Genomic DNA, 14650 nt, shown 5'->3' on the forward strand with positions numbered 1-14650 from the left:
GGCACAGAGCTCGACTGTCTGCTCACCTGTTTGTGTTCTTGCCTGGAATCCTCACAACCAGCAGCTTCTTGGGGCTTCTTCACCCTTGAAGCGTGGCCAGACATTCTTTCGGGGGAAAGAACCTTTTTTTAAATCATACGGATTCCTTACTCTAGAACTCTCTGACCTGACCTGTTTTAATCCTTCCATTTCCCCTACGTGATCGGCAGAGTAGGGAATTCTTTCCACGTTAGGTGAGGCAGGTTAGGCCAAGAGCACAAGGTAAGTTAGAACCTAGATCTCCTGATAAGGTCTAGCTGCTGTCCTTTCCTTTCAGCAAGGGTTTTTGAAAATCATACCTTTTAAATCTTTTCAATCTGCTCAAGAATTAGATTCTTGAGGCCAGGAGATTTCAATGAGGGGTAGTTTTCCTCTGAGGGGACATTTGGCAATGTCAAGAGGCATTTTCGGTTGTCACAACATGGGGTAGTCGTGCTCCTGGCATACAGTGGGTGGAGACCAGGGATGCTGTTAAACATCCCACGATGCACAGGATAGTTCCCCACAGGCAAGAGTTACCCAGCTCCAAATGCCAATAATGGGGAGGTTGAGCATCTTGGCTCTAGGCTATAAAGAGTCTAAGAAAGTCACTTTGCCTAGGATCTCTGCTTTCAGGCAAGAGGTCTGCCCCCAAAACACTGTTCGCTGATAAAAATCTCTCAAATTAATAGGCCTCTCAGTCTCTTCTTCTAGAATCACAGTCAGGAAGTTCTTCCTGTCTAGCTTTAATCCCTTCTGTTTTTAGCTAAAGTAGATTTCCGGTTGTTTAGCCCTGTTTCTAAAACGTGGAGAGCTGAGGGGCATACACACTCGTTGTTGCTCAGTAGCCTGTCGTTTTTTGGTCAAGCTCCCAACCTGTTGGAACAGAGACCCAGCTCCCCGGCACTGTGACGCCTCTCATCCCTTCTCACTGGCTATTTGTGTTTGTGTTTCTGTCTCCATCCTCCAGGTCCCCAGGTCCTGACCTGGCCTTCCTGACTTCCTGTCCTGACAAGAACAAAGTCCATTTCAACCCAACCGGCTCGGCCTTCTGCCCCGTCAGCTTGATGAAGCCCCTCTTCCCCAGCATGGGCTTCATCTTCCGTAACTGCCCCTCAAGCCCGGGATCCCCGCTGCCCCCTGCCAGCTCCAGGCCACCGCCTCGGAAGGATCCAGAGGCCTCCAAGGCCTCCTCGCTGCCCTTTGAGCCGTGGCAGCGCACCCCACCATCAGAAGAGCCTGTGCTTTTCCAGAGCTCTCTGGTGGTCTGAGGGAGCTTTACCTCCACTTTCCCATGGAGACAGTGCCTTGGTGGCAGGACCCTCCCTAACGCCCCTGAGGCGGGGGATGAAGGAGCCCTTCCCTCTCGGCCTTCGAGCACTTTCGTTTATTGTGTCAAAGCCCTGGGTCCTCTTTCTGATGAACACTGGCCCCTTCAAATGTGAGGGGCCCTGCTTTGTCCACTAATAGCTGGGCAGCTCACAAGTCACACCTGTGTTCTTGCCACCTCTCTCCCTTGGTGGAAAACTCACCCAGAAGGTCTTGGGTCTCCCACACCTGGGTATGAGTCCAAAGGGCTGTGTACGGGACCCTTGTCTTTATCATGGAGTGAGCTGGCCATGGTTGAAGGAGAGGGGACACCACAGATTTCCCTCCCTCTCCTTCAGACATAGACAAGGAGATCCAAACACATACCCCCATCCTCTCAGTCCCATCCGCATGCCACCCTCTCACTGGAGGAGCTGACCAAAGCAGCCTGAAAGGGCCATGACACTTGACCAATCCAGCTGCTGGCAGAGGGGGAACCAGGCGTTTTCCCAAGTGGCATTTTCATCTCACTTTCACCCTAAGATTGTCTTAAGTAGCAGCCCAGCCTGCCCAGCCCCAGGTGGGTCATAGGGGAGAGGGAGAGCTGGCATTCCTCTGGGTGGCAAGTGGCGACTCTCCACCCTCCACCTGCCCCAGGACTGGGTTGGATTAGGAAAATGCCTATTTTTCTTGTATCGATGTAGAAACTCTATTTTCTCCCAAAGACACTATTTTTGCAGCTGTTTGAAGTTTGTATATTTTCCGTACTGCAGAGCTTACACAAAATTGAAGAAGAATGTTAATGTTCAAGTTTTATTATCCTGTGTTTAGAAGGTTTTTTTTTTTTTTTTGCAGATCTTGGTGTTAATAGACCAAATAAATAAGTATTCCCAGCAGCTTGAGTTTCTGTTAAATATTTTGGGGGTGAGGGAGCAGGATGGAGATTGAGGGTATCATTAATCACTTCATCCTTGTCTTCAAGAGGAGCCTTTACTTAACACATAATGTTGGGTGGATGGGTCCAAAGTCTGTGTCCTCAGGACAGCAGACTTGCCTTCTCTACATGGACATATAAACAGTGCAGCCAGAGAAGGGATGTCCTGAATGCAGTGGATGAGGAGTGAAGGAGTTAGTGGGGGAAGTCATCCTTTCTTGGGTGAGTCTGGAAAAACACCCTAACAGAGAGTGCATTTTACCTGGGAAATGAGGGTGACCAAGGGGAAACGGTTTGGCAATTTACAAGACAAGGGAATGGCATTCAGATTGAATCTCTGGGCACAGTTTTAGGGAAGCTTTAGCTCCTTCTGAGTGTTCTTTTCACATGAGTGAGCACCCACAACACAGATGGTAGAAGAAACTGTTCTGGTCCTTTTGCAGCCTATCAGCTTTATAGTGCCCCACCTGTAAGAGCCTTTGGGGGAAATGAGAATAACCAACCCACCATTCTGTTAGTGATTTGCAATTTACAAAGCATTTTCACAAAAGACATTATCCCCATTGTTTGGGTAAAAAGTTGACTACCTTAAGGGCAGTCATAATAACTATAATTGCATCTATCTCAAAAAGCCTCAAAACAAACCAGGCTCTCCCAACTACCATGAATTAGCTAGGTAGGCAACAGATACACTGTAAAATGCTTTACGTAAAGGTCACTGAAATATCATAAACCATCTGATGTGATAAATCCCACTGTACTAATGAGGGAAGGACAAATGGGGGAGCTAGGATTGGGAACCAGATCATTTGATTCCAGTGCTCATTATTCTAACCAGAGTACTCTCCCAGTCATTATATTTCCATTAATTTCAACTGAGGAAACGACTCAGAGGTCAAATGAATTGTTTGAAGTGCCAGCTAGGAAAAAGGCAGAGCTGGGACTGGAACCCTAGCTCGGTGCCCTGGAATCGTCAGCTAATTCAGTAGAGGAAGACACTGGGCAAGAGAGTAAAAGTGTGGGGGTCCCCCTCCCCAATTAATATAAAGAAGACAGTTGGGGACAGACCCTACTTCTACTTCTTGCCCCTCCCCTGAAAGACGTTTGGCCTACCCCCAAAGTCTTAGTGAGTCAGGCCCAGAGGGATGGGTGTGGTGCTGCCCCGAGTTTCCTTCCTTTGCCTGAGGCTGTGCCAGAGGAGTAGGCTGCTGGAAGGGGAGAAGGAGCCTCTACCCAGAGAGCAGCCCAGAGTCCAGTGACTACCATGGGGCTTGAGGCTGGTAGTGGCAAGCCCTGGGGTTAGTCTGGCCTTAGGTCCTGGTGTCATCAGGTGGGGGCCCAATAAGGAGTTCATTAATGCAGGAGGGTTTGCTCCCTTGTTGGTGAGTTGCAAGACCCTGAAGAAAATCCACTTCAGCAAGCTTCCATTTACATCTCCAGATGTAGGGAAATAAGATCAGACTTGAGAACAAGTCATGACTAATAAATACCGTAAACTTGCACAGCACACTTTTACAGTTTATAAAACACTTTCACCAAGCTCAGCTCATTTGATCCTCAACAGTCAAGAGGTGACAAAGTGGCTATTACTAATTCCTATGGACTATATATATAGAGATTAGGAAAACTGTAGCTCGGCATTTAGGTGGCACGCACAGGTTACCCTGCCTTTGAGAGCTGAGACAAGAGCCCTGCCGCCCTTGGGAGCCTTGTGATGTGCTATAGGAGGAGGATGTGCTCCCCAAAGACAGGCCTTGAATGCTCTTCTGGTAGAGGGTAGAGTCGGGGACACTGGGGGCCCGCTAGGGGGCGCTAAGGTTACATTGACAGTTTCCGGGAGTTAGGACCCAGTAGAAGCCTGACAGCCGACCGGGAAAAAGGCTATTCGATTTGCTCGGCCGGCGTACTCCTCCTTCCCACTCTCTTGACTGTCTTTGCACAGAGTAGCCAATTGGTTACCTCCACATCATTATACGTCATCATTCCACGTCCACGTATCGCCTAGGCCATCCCGTCGCGCTCCGGGTCGCGGCTGTCCTCGGAGTTGCCTGATCGGAAAGTCTCGAGGGCGAGGCGTTGCCCTCGATTCAGCTGGTTCCCCTGGCCATCAGGGACGAGGCCAAGGCCCCAGGGTGGGTCTCCTTTTCTTGGAAGCGGGTTCTGGGTTTTGAGGAGTTTTCCCCTTGGTGGTCCTGCGCTGGCAGTTCCAGCGGTGGCTGCTGGGGCCCTCCGCAGCGGCGGTCTCATGCAGCTCCTATGAGGCCCCTGTCGCCGGTCGGCGATGTCCGGCTGGACTTGTCACCGCCGCCGCTGCCGGCTGTGAGCGGGTCTCCGGTTGGGTCCTCCGGGCGTCTCATGGCCGCTAGCAGCTCCCTGGTGCCCGACCGGCTGCGTCTGCCGCTCTGCTTCCTGGGCGTCTTTGTCTGCTATTTCTACTATGGGATCCTGCAGGAAAAGATGTGAGCGGATCCCCAGGGTGGGAACGCAGACCACCCCCCCCCCATCCCCCCGCCGCACCACCCCCCGCGCCCCGCCCGCTCAATCCTGCCTTGTCTCCCCAGCCTGTGGTCAGGTTCAGGTTCGCGGTCCTCCCGCCCCTAGCCCCAGTGTTCCCTTTGGCCCCTTCTGCTCTCCCAGCATCCTGACCCCTTTGCTGCTAAACCTCCCAAGGGTTATACAAAACGCGAAAGTTGGTTCCTAGATTCTCTGGAGGTGGTTATTTTTCTTCCCTTAATTGATGTTTTTCCTGTTGGTTCTAAAGGACTGGGTTTTACAGACTTAGGTTTCCATGACCTGTGCTGGGCTGTCCTTGGAATTCCTATATTCTTGCAGATTGCTGATTACTTCACCCTCGGCCCTGCCCCGGTGTACGTCGTTTCACCAATTTTTCATGTTTCATTCAGCTCCATCCTGTACGGATATGTGTACACAGACAGACACACACACACACAATTTTTCACGTTTCCTTCAGCACCATCCTGTACGGATATGTGTGTACACACACGCACAGAGTTTGTTTCATTCAGTTCTCTGATTAGCAGCCTGGAGTATCTAGTTTCTAGCTCCAATAAAATTGGCTCCTGTTGTAAATGTGCCCGGTGATCCTTACCAAACTTTCCCTAAGTCTAGGGAAGAAAAACAATTTCAAAGCGTTCAGTGGCTCTGGATTACTGGAGGACCCTGAGGGAAGTATATTAATTCGTCTCTTTCCCATGCATTTTATTCTTAGAACAAGAGGAAAGTATGGGGAGGGAGCCAAGCAGGAGACCTTCACTTTTGCTTTAACTTTGGTCTTCATCCAATGTGTGGTCAATGCTGTGTTTGCCAAGATCTGTGAGTACTTAGATAATAATCTGTTTTGTGTCCCCTTCCCTATGTATCCTAGGCATTAGGTCTAACTCTCAAGACCCTCAACCCCTTTAGTGCTAACAACAGCCTCTCTATTAGACTTATAAAATGAGTGGCTTTGGAAAAAGGTGGGATTCTGTTTCCTTAAACTAAATCAATTTCTCCATCAGAAATGTGCAGAGAATGGATCTGTATTCCGGATCCCCATGAGAATATTTAAAACTTTTTCTTTGTCTTTTTGGTTTTCCTTTTTGTGTCGGCTCTCTTTGTTCCCTGGGGGCTAGCAGCAGGGCTGACTAGTCCCTTGATCTGAGTGAACATCCACCCCCTGCCCCCCACCGCTCCCCTGCATGAGGTCTTGTGTTAGGTTTAGATGGGGTTGGAGAGTTGGAGAATCTTCAGAGATTTCCCAATCTAAGAGGACAGAAATAGTTCTAAGTACTTCTCATCTTATTTGACAGATAAATTCCTTTCATGTGGCTTTGACTTTTGCTCAGTGGTCCATCCTAGGCCCACCAACTTTCTCTTGTGTGTTTCTTTCTTTTGTCTTCTCCCAGTGATCCAGTTTTTTGACACTGCCAGAGTGGATCGTACTCGGAGCTGGCTCTATGCTGCGTGTTCTGTCTCCTATCTGGGTGCTATGGTCTCCAGCAACTCAGCACTACAGTTTGTCAACTACCCAACTCAGGTGAAACCTCAGGGTGGGGTGAGGGTTGGCTCAGAAGTTCAAAAGGATGAAAGATTCTTCCCTCAGGTCTATGACTTAAATAAAAGGAGAATGTGTCTGGGAAATTAAGAGTGTGAAGAACCACAGATCTGAAATTTAGTGATAGTGGGTGGGCTGTGATAGAGCCGTTTTCTGAGGCTACAGTCTCTGGTGCAGGCCCCACGCTAACTTACTCATCTTATGTAGCACCTAGTTCAGTACCTGGCATGTCAAAGACGCTCAGAAATTATTTTTGCTTAATTTAATTTCAGGTCCTTGGTAAATCCTGCAAGCCCATCCCAGGTAAGCAGAAGAAGATGGTCACTGTCATCCATCCTGTCTTCCTCTAGTGAGCTTGATCCTCCTCTGCTAGGGCTCTATTCCTCTGAGCTTTGTCATCTCACCATTGCTATCTCTAGGGACCTCCCTGCATCCCTTCCTCCTGCCCATCCTGTCATCTGTATCACTTCCTGTTGTGTTGGGTGTTCATTAGCTGGTAATCCTCACTGTGAGCTAGAAGCTGACCTCATCTGCTTCACATGGTCAGTCGTTTTGGTGGCCTACATTGTATTAGATACCCTAAATCCCATTTGATCATCAGTTTCCTTATTCTCAACTTCTCATTCTTCCCTACTGCCCCACCTTTGCCAGGTTCCTTCCTGGAGCCTTTGTTCTCTACGTTTCTCTGCTTTATATTCTTCGTTCAATCTTGTTGCACAGTCATCTCTACGTAGGTGCTAGTCTTGCACTCTCCTCTTTTTGTCCTCTTGTCAGCTCTCCTTCTCAGACATTCTTTTTTCCCCACGAGTCTTTGGCTCCTAGGAGATTATTGGTCTCAACAGTGCCTATGGGTGCCTGAATTTTCCACCCTGTTTCTTCTCTGTAGTCATGCTCCTTGGAGTGACCCTCTTGAAGAAGAAGTACCCAATGGCCAAGTACCTGTGTGTGTTGCTAATTGTGGCTGGAGTGGCCCTTTTCATGTACAAACCCAAAAAAGTAGTCGGGATAGAAGAACACACAATTGGCTATGGAGAGCTGCTCCTGGTATGTAATCCTGTTGGGAAAGGAAGCCTTTTCCAGTAACCTTAACAGGAATATCCACCCCCTGCACATACAGAAGGCCAGTTATATGTTTTGAGAGAGATAAGTGATGTTTCCTGCCCCCCGTTTCTGGTCTTTGTCTCTTGCTGCAGCGTCCTTGGCTCTGCTGAGGCTGTAGTGGGGAGCCTAGAATATTTCACAGCAGTTCAGCTCTCCTTCTGGAGAAGAGATAACTCTGAGGCCTGTGTCTAAATGCTGCTGTGAGGTCCCTGAGACCTGAGAGTAAAGAGGAAAGGAGCAGTGTGTCTCTCATTGGCTTTCCGAGAAACCTGGAAGCCAGAGTTTAAAATGATAGTATATAGCCAGCTAAGCCAACCATGCTCTTTTCCCCATGGGGGCCCAGTGTGCAGTGGCTGCAAACAGCAGCCTCCCTGGTAGTGTATGCAGCCTGTTGCCTGTACAGATTGCCCTAAGGGACCTTGGAGATAACTCTGGCCAGTGGACATTCATGACTGGCATGCTGTCCCCAATCTAGGCTCCAGACAGATATGCGTGGTGCCTTTGGAAAGCCTAGGGCACAGTGGCCAGAGTCCACTTTGGCCAAGTTATAATGTCTATTCACACCAAGCTGCAGAACAAGGGGCATATGATTGAGGCCCTCCACAGGGCCAAGTTCAAGTTCCTGGCCACCAGAAGATCCACATCGCCAAGAAGTAGGGATTTACTAAGTTTCACGCAGATGAATTTGAAACCGTGGTGGCAGAAAAGCGGCTCCTCCCACATGGCTGTAGGGTCAAATACACCCCTAATCGTGGTCCTCTGGACAAAGGGCCCTGCGCTCTTGAGGGCACTGTCCCCTCCTTCCTCCTGCCCACCAATAACTCCTACTTCCTGTCAAAAAATAATAATACTATAGTAGCTATTGCCTACTAGGTATTAGGTACTGTTCCAAGGGTTCTACATGAAAATTAGTTAATTTTTACAATAACTTCATAACTTAGTATTAATCTCCATTTTACAGATGAAGAAAATGAGGCAAAGAAAAGTTAAATCGTTTGCCCATGGCCACATGGCTGTTAATTGGCAGAGTTAATGGCTAACATGGGCTTCCCAGGTGGCGCTAGGGGTAAAGAATCCGCCTGCCAATGCAGGTTAGACCTCACAGACACAGGCTCAATCCCTGGGTTGGAAAGATCCCCTGGAGTAGGAAATGGCAACCCACTCCAGTATTCTTGCCTGGGAAATCCCATGGACAGAGGAGCCTGGCAGGCTACAGTCCATGGGGTCCCAAGGAGTTGGATATTACTGAACAAATTATGTCCAATATTGCCCTGGATTCTAATCCGACAATGTGAACACAGAATCCAATCTCTGGAGCACTGGACTCCCAAGCCAGGAGGCTAACATTCTGGGATTAGATTTCCTCTCTCCACCTTTAGTGGAAGAATGTGTGTGGCTCACCATGGCCTATTCTAGGCCCCTGCATGCCAGGCTTCACGGCATTGAGTTGAGAAGTGTTAGGCTTCCTGCCCTGCTCTGATCACGTTACATCTGTGTGGCTCAGATCACCTGTCCTTCCGGTGCTGGGGGCAGGAGGGAGCCCACGTGGTTTCTTGTCATCCTCTGCTTGTGGGCAAATGGCAGCGTTTTGTTCTGAGGACTCTGTCTTTAGGCTGCGGCTTTCTGAGGGATCTCAGAAAAGTGAGAGGTCTGTTTTCTGAGTTGGGGAGGGCCCCAGTGGCCTTCTCACTGCAGCCTGTACTCTTTCTTTCCCAGCTCTTGTCTCTAACCCTCGATGGACTGACCGGTGTTTCCCAGGACCACATGCGAGCTCACTACCAAACAGGCTCCAACCACATGATGCTGAACATCAACCTTTGGTCCACACTGCTGCTGGGAGCTGGTAAGGAGTGGTTCTGCTATTCTCCCATGTATCAGCAGAGGGCAGACTGCCTTCATCCACTTAATCTCTAGCTCTGGTGCCAGCTGTGCTCTTTGCCCAGGCCAAAGGTCAGCCTCAGTTCTCAGATGCCTTATTGTCCAAGCCCTTGAGAAGCCGTCTTAGAGAAACTTGCACCAGTCAGCTCTGCCTGCTGCTTGTACTGGCACAATCAGGAGTAGATCTGTGTCAGGTGTCATGGGAAGACGCACAGTAGCAAAACGCAGGGGTGCCCTGGGAACTCACCCTTCTCTGAGGTAGATGAGACATTAGTCTGTGGTGAATACTGAAGATTGTTCAAACATGGATGTGTTTGCTTTTAAATCAGTGCTTTCTAGCTTTTTTTTCAAATCTGGGCACACACAGGGAGTATTTTTCATACAACACACTAGGGTTAACAGAGGAGGCTGTGGATGGCTGGAATTGACCAGTGCTTGGGGCTGCCTTGAGCTGGGGATGTGTGGATCAGTATCTTCACAGCATCTGAGGTTCGCTTCTTTCTGTCACTTTGACAGAAGTAACTCATTAACTTTTAAGTATTTCCCAGAAGAGTCTTTAGTTTCTGTATTCAGAAAAATAGGAGATGCTTGATGGGACAATACAAACTCACGCCATACATTTCCCCTTGCCCTACCCCCCTTCAGAGTGCTTCGCAGGGCTCTGCAGGTGTATGCGTGAGTGTGGCCACACAGGGTGCACCGTTCATCTTTGGGTGCTTTTTCCTAGGAATCCTGTTCACCGGGGAGCTCTGGGAGTTCTTGAGCTTTGCTGAAAGGTACCCTACCATCGTCTATAACATCCTCCTCTTTGGCCTGACTAGTGCCCTGGGCCAGGTGAGTGCCTTGATGGGTGATGGCTTGGCTTCCCCAAGAGAGACTGGCCTGGCTGGGAGAAGAGGGTGGCAAGATCAGCTGTGATGTCCTGTTACAGACTTTCCTTGGTAGAGACTCAGGAACCAGCCTGACTTTGTCTTTCTGTCTTTCTCTAGAGCTTCATCTTCATGACAGTTGTGTATTTCGGTCCCCTGACCTGCTCCATCATCACCACAACTCGAAAGTTCTTCACCATTTTGGCCTCTGTGATCCTCTTCGCCAACCCCATCAGCCCCATGCAGTGGGTGGGCACCGTGCTGGTGTTCTTGGGTAAGTTACATCCAGAGCATGCAGCTCTGGGCCATACAAAGGGACTTTATTTTTTTTTTTCCCTTAATACTTGTATATTTTTTAAATGTGTTATTTTAGAGCAGACTTTTTTTAAAAAAGAAGAGGAAGCATTACCTGTAATCCAGCCTTCCTAAGGAACATTTCATTTGAATGATTTCTTTCCAATGATTCTTTTTTCCCCAGATACTGAGCAGGGTAAAATTATTATACTTATTCCCTACTAATTGGCACTGCTGTGGATGAGCTGAGAGAACTAGAAGGTTGACTCTTAAATTTCATTCAGTCTTGCTGTGGTTTTTTCTTTGGCTGCACCATGGAGCACACAGGATCTTAGTTCCCCCACCAGGGATCGAACCCGTGCTCCCTGTAGTGGAAGCAAGGAGTCTTAACCACTGGACTGCCGGGAAAATCCCTGCTGTATTTTATATACACATGTAATTTATCAGTATCTTGGTGATTTTTTTCATTTGATACTAATCTCTCTTCTCTGAGGAGATTTTATAAAACTGATGTTTGAAAATTATAGTTTTATTTAAAGCTCCAATTTTGGAGACCAAGGCACACCCCACTTCCCATCCTCAAATAATTTGTAGACTTCATTTCTCCCCATAAAGTTAAGCCCATGTTCTCTCTTTCCATAGGTCTCGGTCTTGATGCCAAGTTTGGGAAGGGAGCCAAGAAGACATCCCACTAGGAAGAGAGAGACTACCTCCACTCCAAGAATATTTAAGTTATTTTCTCCAACAGTGACATCTCTTGGGAAAACGGACACAATAGAGATAAAGGACTAGTGTCAGTCTGGGTTTTTTTGTTTTTGTTGTTGTTATTTTTTAAAGAAGCAAAATCACATATTCTAAAAAAAGCATTTGGATTTTAACAAGACAGTTGGCCATTTCTGTTCTTGACGACCAGGAGCACAGTCTCACACAAAACAAGAGGGAAAGAGAAGAGGCAGAGCTTGGTGTTCATGACCCAATCTGCTCCCACGTGGGTGTGGTTAACGTGGCTGGGTGGCTGGTTCCCCCAAGAACTGTTGCGCTTATGGCCTCTATTCCCACAGGCGAAGGTCTAAATACGCTAGAACAGGTAGGTGTCTGTGAGAGCTAGAGAATGTAAAAAGCACTTTATCTCTTAAAGCTCTGATGGGCAAATATTTCTCAAAAAACTGCAGATATATTCTCTCCTCAAGAAACTTCTCTTGAGGTTGAGATGAAACGAGCCCAGAGCCTCAGAGTCTGCTGCGTTTTGACATTTCCCCATTTCCTCCCCTTCAACCAAAGCTCAACCAAAACGAGAGCGGAGACCCAGTGTGCATGTCGTGAACAGCTTTGGAAGGTCTGCCTCCCTCCTTCTACCTCCGTGTCTGTTCTCAGTCATCTCGGTCCCCTCCTGGGGAGGCTGGGTTAATCCTCCCTTGTCCTCTTCAGCTGCTAAAGCCTTGCAGGCCTCTGCCATCCTGGCGGTGCCCTGGTATTCCCATGCCAGCTCCTGCCTGTTGAAAGGGATGCTGGCGGAAGGCACAATGGCTGAGTCCTGGCATAGAGCTGCTGTTGAGTTTTCTGGGTGGCAGTGGGGGGAGAAGGCGGAGCATGGAGCAGAGCCACCTGCCCACTGCTGCCTTCGGAGTTGGAAATCGCTATCCTCCGTGGACCAAACTTTACACATGAAAGTGCATTTCCACCAGCTGCAACTTTCACTCCATCTGTTCAGCAGCCCCAGCCCCTTGGCTCTCCAGATGGGCGCCCAGCCTCCTTCCTGCGCTGCTGCCTTCCCACCCCCTGCACCCAGCCTTTCAAGCCTGGCTCAGTTGCACTCGTCTCTCTCTCTTGGGGCCCTGGGTGTCACTGCAGCTCTGCCCTGAAAGGCCCCCTCTCATTTTGAACTCCTCCTTGAGAAGAGAGGTTTTAAATGCATCTGGCTGAACTTCCTTCTTTTCTCCACCCCTTTCTTTTCTCTGTTTCTCATCCTGAAAGTCGCATCAATTAGCTCCTTACCTACTGGACTGATAGTTCTCCCAAACTCTCTTCTGTGGATTAGTTAGGCAGTGAGAGCATGTTACCAGGGCCAGGGGCCTATTTAGCAGTCCTTACCTGGGCCTGGTGTTTCTTTGTTTTGGGTTTTTTAAAAATAATTGTTTGTTTATTTGTCTGTGCTGGATCTTAGCAGTGGCACGCAGGATCTTTAGTTGCAGCATGTGGGATATAGTTCCCTGACCAGGAATCAAACCCAGGACCTCTGCGTTGGGAGCATGGAGTCTTAGCCATTGAACCACCAGGGAAGTCCCTGGGCCTGGTGTTTTAACAAGAGACATTTTCCCAGTTATCAGGCCAGTCCCCTCCACCTCTACCCTCTGCCTTACCCAACCAGGGGTCTCAGGCACACCTCATACTAGTCACCAAGAGAAGGAAGGATTTCCAACAGCTCAGCATGGCTCTCACCTGATACTAGAGCAAGGCTGTCCTATCCTCGGAGAGCCAGGAGCCCAGTTCTGGTATATTCATTCGGTTCTTTGCCTGTTCTTCTAATCCTTCTGTATGCCACATCCTATGGACATGCTGGGAGTTCAAAGTTGACTAGGATCAGTACTTACCCTCTAGGGTCTAACAGGGAGTCGGGTAGATAAATCATTGCATCTCAGAAATGCAGAGCTAACAACAAAGGTGTCTGGGCAAGGTGAGGCTTGAGCTGGGTAGAGTGTGGGAAGATGAAAGGAAGTGAAAAGGGAGGTTTGGCTCTACTGCCAATTGGGAAATACGGTTTTAAACTGCCTGGCTTCTCCCCATGCTCCTGCTCCTTTTTGTCTTACAAACTTTTAATTTTATATTGGGGTATAGCCACTCAGCCACACATGTATCCAGTTTCCCCCAAACCCCCCTCCCATCCGGGCTGTTAGCAGAATTCCATGAGCTATACAATAACATTAGTAGCGTTCCATGTTCTATACAATAGGTCATTGTTTATCCATTTTAAATACAGTGCTGTGTATATGCACTCCCTGTCTTTCAAACTCCCTGTCTTCCCCCCCATGCTCCTTCTAATCAGCTCAAGTGAGAGCACAGGAGCAGGTGAGTGGCTCTGCAGTGAGGCATCATTTCAGCTCAACTGGAAGATATTTTAAAATGTTGTGTAAGCTGCCAGCTTGTTCGGGGTGGTGTACTCACCTACAGGATCACAGGAACTGAGAGTGCCAAGTCAGACTCTCATCAGTAACACTCTGCTAGGTTATTATGGTACTGATAAACGTGAAATACCAGGCAAGTTCAAACAAAAGTATTGTTGATCACTAACCCTGGGCGGCCTGATGCTTCAGGTTTCTAAACATCAAAGGACTTTGATCTGCAGTTAATTCTCAGCTCTGTGTAGAAGGGAGGGAACCAGCACACACATTTTCCCAAGCACTCTTTTTCATTTAGGATGTACTGTGCTGCTATTTTGGTCCACCTATCAGGCTAGCCTCTTTAGCTGTTTGTACTCAGGCTCGTGGTAGAGTGGTTTTTCCATTTCCTGTACCCCTCTTAGTCTAGGGCAAGGGGAGTGACGCAAATGTGATTTGGGGGTAAAAACCATAGGGAAAACTATTCTGGAATTAATCATCATAAGGGAGAAAAATTGTAAGTTGTTTTTCAAATGACTTAAAGGGGCGCTGTGGATCATCTCCAAAGTGGGTTCTTTAGCATTAGGTGATGTGTTTCCTCAGCCCTGTAAACCCTGTCAAGAGGACTAAGCACGCATTTCACCTTTTGGAAATGGAAGAACAAGTTAGGGAAGGGGGCAGCTTGCAGTGGGTCCCTGGGTGTGTCCCAGGGAGATTAATGAGAACTCAAGTTTCCCCAGTTATGGTTGTGTCTTGGACCCATGCCCTCGGAAGGGCAGAAGGCAACCTCCTCAGGAGACCCATTGCCTCTGCTGTCTGGTCCCACTTGGCGGTGGAACAGTTTGCACATTTTATAAGTGGTGCTGGTCACTCTCCCCAGATGTCCTGGCAGAGAAACTGTCCTGGGTCTCTGCAGGATCGTTCAGCCCTTCCCACTGAAAACACACCAGCTGTCTTTAGGAACAGCAATCTCATATTTATTGAACTCCTCCTTTCCCAAAGCTCTTTAGTTCATGACATTTTATCCTTACAACACTCCTGGGGAGAGCTTAAGCCAGAAACAAGTCTCCCCATATCCAGAATAGAGAGCCCCAATTCC

General features: G+C 48.5%; 2 protein-coding genes and 1 non-coding gene across 4 annotated transcripts in view; all 3 read left to right on the plus strand.

Annotated features, from left to right (window-relative positions):
• Positions 1 to 2222, plus strand: part of FAM117A (family with sequence similarity 117 member A) — a 42361-nt gene extending 40139 nt beyond the window's left edge. For both annotated transcript variants that reach the window (XM_070773301.1, XM_070773302.1), the window contains exon 8: positions 989 to 2222. In XM_070773301.1, the coding sequence (XP_070629402.1) occupies positions 989 to 1289 (301 nt within the window). In that variant the 3' untranslated portion in view covers positions 1290 to 2222. The remainder of the gene's footprint in view (positions 1 to 988) is intronic.
• Positions 2223 to 4493: 2271 nt separating this feature from the next.
• On the plus strand, positions 4494 to 11339 carry SLC35B1 (solute carrier family 35 member B1). Its single transcript, XM_019982269.2, has 9 exons — positions 4494 to 4719; positions 5490 to 5593; positions 6166 to 6296; positions 6587 to 6617; positions 7201 to 7358; positions 9132 to 9258; positions 10021 to 10127; positions 10283 to 10436; positions 11099 to 11339. Exons 1-9 carry the CDS (start codon positions 4517 to 4519, stop codon positions 11149 to 11151), a joined length of 1068 nt encoding a protein of 355 aa, XP_019837828.1. The 5' UTR covers positions 4494 to 4516; the 3' UTR covers positions 11152 to 11339.
• Positions 7712 to 7846, plus strand: LOC139177834 (small nucleolar RNA SNORA70). Its single transcript, XR_011562301.1, has one exon. It is a non-coding gene; the product is annotated as a small nucleolar RNA SNORA70 (small nucleolar RNA).
• Positions 11340 to 14650: the final 3311 nt, after the last annotated feature.

This window comes from Bos indicus, chromosome 19 (genome assembly GCF_029378745.1).
Source record: "Bos indicus isolate NIAB-ARS_2022 breed Sahiwal x Tharparkar chromosome 19, NIAB-ARS_B.indTharparkar_mat_pri_1.0, whole genome shotgun sequence".
NCBI lineage: Eukaryota > Metazoa > Chordata > Mammalia > Artiodactyla > Bovidae > Bos > Bos indicus.

What these genes read in the sequence shown, in the direction of transcription:
- SLC35B1 (XM_019982269.2), top strand. Translation starts at nt 4,517, where the DNA reads ATGAGGCCCCTGTCGCCGGTCGGCGATGTCCGGCTGGACTTGTCACCG. An exon ending in TTGTCAACTACCCAACTCAG is followed by an intron (nt 6,297 to 6,586) that starts GTGAAACCTCAG and finishes ATTTAATTTCAG; the next exon opens with GTCCTTGGTAAATCCTGCAA. An exon ending in CACACTGCTGCTGGGAGCTG is followed by an intron (nt 9,259 to 10,020) that starts GTAAGGAGTGGT and finishes GCTTTTTCCTAG; the next exon opens with GAATCCTGTTCACCGGGGAG.